General features: G+C 52.3%; 1 protein-coding gene across 1 annotated transcript in view; it reads right to left on the minus strand.

Moving 5' to 3' along the window:
* NPR1 (natriuretic peptide receptor 1) overlaps positions 1-1,358 on the minus strand; it is a 96,366-nt gene extending 95,008 nt beyond the window's left edge. Inside the window, 1 exon segment of the mRNA XM_060255633.1 lies at positions 587-1,358. Coding sequence (XP_060111616.1) covers positions 587-1,358 — 772 coding nt within the window.
* Between the last annotated feature and the right edge of the window lie 5,353 nt (positions 1,359-6,711).

Here is a 6,711-nt window from a genome sequence, read left to right on the forward strand (position 1 = left end):
GGCCCTCTAGCCTCAGTTTAAAAACCTCCAAGGGAGGAGAGCCCACCACCTCCTGAGGAAGCCTGTTCCACTGAGGAACCGCTCTAACGGTCAGGAAGTTCTTCCCCCTAAATTCACAGGATCCTCATTGCTGTCAGATGGCCATCTAGCCTCTGTTTAAAAAACCTCCAAGGAAGGAGAGCCCACCACCTCCCGAGGAAGCCTGTTCCACTGAGGAACCACTCTAAGGGTCAGGAAGTTCTTCCCCCTAAATTCACAGAATCAGCACTGCTGTCAGATGGCCATCTAGCCTCTGTTTCAAAACCTCCAAGGGAGGAGAGCCCACCACCTCCCAAGGAGGAAGCCTGTTCCACTGAGGCTAAAGTTGTGAGCTACTGAATAAATTAGTTTGCCCTAGGACCGTTTTTTCCCTGAGCTGAGACAAAATGTGTGAATGGGAGGCTAAAAAAGTATGAGCTAGCTTGCACTAACTTGGCTTAGAGGGAACACTGCTCACGCCCTACCGTTTCACCAGGGCTTTCTCTTTTGAAAAAAAACCCCCTACATCTGGACAGGCAAGGGGGTAGCCGAAGGAGACTGGACTTACTCCTCGCCTTCGTGCGGATGTCCTGGATCAGCGCGCTGAAGTTCATCACCGAAAAGGGCCTCTCCTCCACCGTTATGTTGGCCATGTCCGGCAGTGTCATGTAGAGCCCTTCCAAGGCGAAGTAGCAGGGCCGGTCGTCCGTCTTGTTGTCCCAGTAAAGGAGGAGGGCTCGGCTGGTCCAATTATAGCGCTCGTGGAGATAAACCACGAATTCGCCCAACTTGCCGTGGCTGGGCCCGGTGCGGGTGATCAAGGCGAACTCGCCTTTGTTGCCAAAACCCACCGCTTCGGCCCCGGCGGTCACCAGCGGGACTTTCCAGTGGGTGGTGAAACGGGCCACGGGGGCCGAGGTGTAGGCGCAACCGGGGCCCATGAAGGCGTCCGGGTCGTAGCCCATCTTGAGGTCCACGGCGGACAAGGGGGCCACGGAGATGGAGCAGACCCCTTGGTCGTCCTCGCTGGTGTTGAAGACGGAGCGCACCGTGTAGTTGGGGAGGAGGCCCGGCTGGCTGTTGATCTTCCAGAGGGCCAGCTGGATGGCGGGGCCCACGCGTGGCCAGGCCCACGGGTAGGTCGTGTTGTGCTGGGGCAGGACCACGGCGATGGTCAGGTTGGCCCCGGCCGCCGGGCCCAGCTGGGAGAGGGCCACCAAGAGCCACAACATCACCTCACCACCTGCGCATGGCTGTTCTTCGGACGGACACGCTCGCCGCGGCCTGGACCCGTGGAGAACCACACCTCTGGCGCCTCCCCGCTGGCGCAGGGCCCTCATTCCTCGATCTCTGCCCAGTTGGCACTGCCAACCTCCCACGGTTGAGAACGCCTTGACGGAGAATCCACTCTCCTTGTCCAAAGCAGTGCCTTCTTATCTCAACCTTCACCCCGCAAAAAACTATTCTAATTCCAGACTGCCCCTCGCACAGAGGCACGTTTCTAAATCCACACGGATCCGGCAGAGAAGCATTTTGCTAGGACCCTATGCTGGCACACCCCCCTGGCACCCCCAGGATTGCCAGCTCTGCCACACCCCTCCAGAGATCATCCTTCTACCTCCCCTGCAGCTTTGCAAACCGCCTTCAGGCTCTCTCCAACGAACCTCGGGGACCCTCCTCCCCAAAATCATCCACACCTATACCCTAAATCTGAGTCTCTGTACAACTCCAATGTCTCTTCAAGCTTGTGACCACCTTTCTCTAAATCTTGCCTCCCTTCTCCCTGGTTTCTACCAACTTTTCCTGCTCCCCTGGGGTGTCCCAGCTGTGTTGCCCCGTCCGGTCCCACCCCAGAGTTCTCCAACCTCTGCTCTCCTGCTTCCCGGAGCCCAGACGGTGCTGGAATGAGCGCAGCAGCAGAGGGAAGGTTTATCTACACAGCCGGAGTTGCTTTTCCTTCCCCTCATTCAATGACAAAAAAAACCCGCTGTTATCACCAACCAAGGCGGCTTAACTCTTTCTCGCCCAGGGCTCCCCCTCCTTGGGGTTAGAGAATCCACAGCGAAGTTGGGGGGGGGGCCCACATTGTGACACCTACAAGGGTCAGCCCCCCGTCTGGCAGCCCAGACTGCAAAATAATTCGGAGCGGGAAAGGCCAGCCCAGTGACGGATTCGCCCTCCTCCTCCAGATGTTCTCATGTTATTAATTATTATTATTATCACTATCAGCAGCACTCGTTATTTTTAATGCAATCGCAGCCCAGCACCTGGTTTTTTGAGATTCTTTGCTCTGCAATCTTTTCTTGTTTCTTAAGCAGCAAACGTATGTTGGGGGTTTTACAACGCATTGCAATCTTTAAAGGGGGGGGAATGAATCAGCTCAAATTGTATAAAGCAGGGGTGGCCAAACGTACGTAACATAAGAGCCACGTAGACTAAATGTCAGATGTTTGAGAGCTGGAAGACATGAACATCAGATGTTTGAGAGCTTCAGGAAGGAAGGAAGGAAGGAAGATGAGGGAGAGATAGAGGTAGAAAGAAAGCAACTTTAACTTTAAATGCATTCTCCAAGCCACCAGCCGGCTTGGCTTGGAGATTTAAAGAAAAAAAGCCCACCGACGGGGCAGTAGGTGCTTCAAGAGCCACACAATATATATAAAAAGAGCCACATGTGGCTCCCGAGCCAGTTTGGCCACCCCTGGTATAGAGGCTGTATCATTTCTTTTAAAAGATCCCCCCCCCCCTTCCGAAGAGCCGGCAAATCCAACAGGGACATAAGCAAACAAAATCAGACAGGTTCCCTGCCCCAAGGAGCTTCCAATCTTAAATTGGTGCTGGTGGGCTGGAAGAGACACACACACACACACAAGCAGGGCAGAGGAACACAGCCCCAGCTGGCTTGGTGTCAGGGGGTGTGGCCTAATATGCAAATGGATTCCTGCTGGCTTTTTCTACCCAAAAGCGCCGTGTGAAACAATGGTTATGTCAGGGGGTGCGGCCTAATATGCAAATGAGTTCCTGCTGGGCCTTTTCTACAAAAAAAGTCCTGCACACAAGAACAGGGAAGGAAAGACAGAGAGAGTTAGGGTTACCAACTTTCAGGTGGAGCCTGGAGATTTCCCACCATTGCAATAGATCTCCACGTGACCAGTTCCCCTGGAGAAAATGGCCGCTTTGGGAGGCGGACTCTATGGCAGGAGTGGCCAAACTTGCTTAATATAAGAAGCCACATAGAATAAACATCAGATGTTTGGAAGCTGCAAGACATGAACATCAGATGTTTGAGAGCTGTGAGATGGAAGGAAGCAAGGAAGGAAGGAAGCAAGAGAGGGAGAAAAGGAGGGAGGAAGGAAGGAAGGAAAGAAAGAAAGAAGGAAGGGGGAGAGAGGGAGGGAGGAAAGAAGGAAGAGAGAAAGGGGGAGGGAGGGAGAGAGAGAGAAGGAAGGAAGGGAGGGAGGAAAGAAGGAAAAGAGGGAGGGGGAGGGAGGGAGAGAAAGAGAGAGGAAGGAAGGAAGGAAGGAAGGAAGGAAGGAAGGAAGGAAGGAAGGAAGGAAGGAAGGAAGGAAGGAGGAGAGAGGGAGGGAGGGAGGAAAGAAGGAAGAGAGGGAGGGGGAGGGAGGGAGGGAGAGAGAGAGAGGAAGGAAGGAAGGAAGGAAGGAAGGAAGGAAGGAAGGAAGGAAGGAAGGAAGGAAGGAAGGAAGGAAGAGAGAGGGAGGGAGGAAAGAAGGAAGAGAGGGAGGGGGAGGGAGGGAGAGAGAGAGTGGAAGGAAGGAAGGAAGGGGGGAGGGAGAGGGAGGAAAGAAGGAAGAGAGGGAGGGGGAGGGAGGGAGAGTGGAAGGAAGGAAGGAAGGAAGGAAGGAAGGAAGGAAGGAAGGAAGGAAGGGAGAGAGGGGGAGAGAGGGAGAAAAGGAGGGAGGAAGGAAGGAAGGAAAGAAAGAAAGAAGGAAGGGGGAGAGAGGGAGGGAGGAAAGAAGGAAGAGAGAAAGGGGGAGGGAGGGAGAGAGAAGGAAGGAAGGAAGGGAGGAAAGAAGGAAGAGAGGGAGGGGGTAGGGAGGGAGAGAAAGAGAGAGGAAGGAAGGAAGGAAGGAAGGAAGGAAGGAAGGAGGGAGAGGGAGGAAAGAAGGAAGAGAGGGAGGGGGAGGGAGGGAGAGAGAGAGTGGAAGGAAGGAAGGAAGGAAGGAAGGGGGGAGGGAGAGGGAGGAAAGAAGGAAGAGAGGGAGGGGACGGAAGGAAGGAAGGGGGGAGAGAGGGAGGGAGGAAAGAAGGAAGAGAGGGAGGAGAGGGAGAGAGAGAGTGGAAGGAAGGAAGGAAGGAAGGAAGGAAGGAAGGAAGGAAGGAAGGAAGGAAGGAAGGGGGGAGGGAGAGGGGGGAAAGAAGGAAGAGAGGGAGGGGGAGGAAGAAGGGGGAGGGAGAGGGAGGAAAGAAGGAGAGGAAGGAAGGAAGGAAGGAAGGAAGGAAGGAAGGAAGGAAGGAAGGAAGGAAGGAAGGGAAGAGAGGAAGGCAGGCAGGCAGGCAGGCAGGCAAATAGATGGGTGTGAGGGAAATGGAAAGAAAGCAACTGGCTGGCTTGGGGAAGTGATTTAAAGAGAGAAATGCCTTCTCCAAGCTGGCTGACAGGGCAGTGGGGGCTTTGAGAGCCACACAATATGTGTGAAAGAGCCACATGTGGCTCCCGAGCCCCAGTTTGGCCACCCCTGCTCTATGGCATTATACCCTGCTAAGATCCCTCCCCTCCCTAAACTGCATTGTCTCCAGGCTCCACCCTCAAATCTCCAGGTGTTTCCCAGCTGGAGTTGGCAACGCTAGCACAGAGGGCAGGGGGAAATTACATGTGAATGTGAGATACACTTAGTGTGTAGTTCTGCTGGGGGGGCGGGGGGTTAGAGTTAAAGGGTTAAGCAGCCCAAGCCTTGATGGGAGGAAATAATTAATTTTGAGAAGGAATTCGGAGGAAGAGAATGGGGCAACCCCATGGTATGTGACATGTGGGCTCCAGTTGAATTTCTAGTTTTGAGAACCCAAAATGAGGGGAAATGGGTAGGGCAAACAGGAAGTTCTAGAAAGTGACACCAGAAGAGGGGTTAACAGGAAGGACTTTCTTTCTATCCTTTTAGGACTTGGGTTCCAATTCTGCTTGTTTATAAAAGACTTATAAAGGTTAATATGAAGGACTTTCTACTTTAAAAAACAAACAAACCATGATTGTGGCTAATGAAACCTCATTCCGTACCTTTGTTAAAATCCCAACTTGCTAGAAATACTTGCATCAGATTTGTAACTTTTAACGGTGTGACTGTAAGGAATGAAGGCAAATACAACCTTTGATTTTAATTAGCAAAAAAGGAGGAGGAGGGTGGGACCGTCAGATGCCTGCTCTTATGGCAAAACAGAGCCACACTGTGGTAGATGCTATATTAATAATCTAACAGCTTCTCTCCCACTGCTTTCAAATTTTATTCTGGAGGCAGACTTTCATTGTTTTAACACGCTGCGTTAATTTTAACGTGCAAGATCTATTTCAATTAAATAGTCAAGAAGACAAAAACCAACACAGGTCTAACTCAAGCAATCGTGTGAGTAATCCGGGGCGGGGGGGGGGGGGGGGAATTGCTCCCGAAACCTTTTCGGGTGAATATTTTGTTGTCCACTTGAAGAACACACAGTCATTAAGTTAAGGGTTGCCAGCCTCCAGGTGAGACCTGGAGATCTCCCAGAATTCCAGCTGATTTCCAGACTACAGAGATCTGTTTCCCCGGAGAAAATGGCCGATTTAGAAGGCAGATTCTAGGGCAGGGGCGTCAAACTCATTTGTTATGAGGAACGGATCTGACATAAATGGAACCTTGTCGGGCCAGGCCATGTGTCTCATAAATTGTAATTCCAGGAAGCAGAGATACAAACTTTGTAAACGACACAGAGGTGCTTTCTTTTTTTAAAAAGGTGCTTTCTTTGTATCTCTCCTGTGGGATAAAGGGAACTGGGCAAAGGAAGCTCTGGCTCTTTCCCTCCGTTCCCAGGGAACAAGGAGAGGGAGGAGCCTCAGTCAATAGAAGAGAGGCTTGGCTCAGTAGCTCTGCTGTGCAATTGAGAGAGCCTGGCAAAGCAAGCTCTCCTCCTTCCTCACCAAGGGAGGAGCCTCAGCCAGTGGAGAAAACAGAGGCTTTGTTCTGTCGCTCCTATGCGATTGAGCAAGCCTGGCAAAGCAAGCTGTCACTCAGGAAGAAGCAAGAGAGGAGAAGTAGCGGATTAGCTCGAGTGCCTGATAGGAGCCCTCCAGGGGCCTGATTCGGCCCCCGGGGCTGCAAGCTTGACACCCCCGAGCTTTCTCCCTTTCCCAGGTCCTGCTCCCAAATCCCCAGGAATTTCTTGAGCCAGACTTGGCAACCCTACAGAGATCCACGAAGCCTTCTGTTCCCTTATTGTAAAAGCTACAGCGTGTTCCCACTCCGCAGTCTGGAGAGCAATTGTAATAGCAGGAGGTCTCCAAGTCCCACCTGGAGGCTGGCAACCGTAGCAACTTGCAATGAACACAAATACGTCTCACCCACGCACGTGTTCATCTGTTTGTAAGAAAGTTTTAGGAGTGAAACCGGAGATCAGCAGGTGGACCAATGCGGTCCGCGTGTCACCTGTTCAGCTGAACACGCATTGACTGTAACATTAAAATTATTCAACGCATGTGCAAAGAACAAT

This window comes from Heteronotia binoei, chromosome 1 (assembly GCF_032191835.1).
Source record: "Heteronotia binoei isolate CCM8104 ecotype False Entrance Well chromosome 1, APGP_CSIRO_Hbin_v1, whole genome shotgun sequence".
Lineage (NCBI taxonomy): Eukaryota > Metazoa > Chordata > Lepidosauria > Squamata > Gekkonidae > Heteronotia > Heteronotia binoei.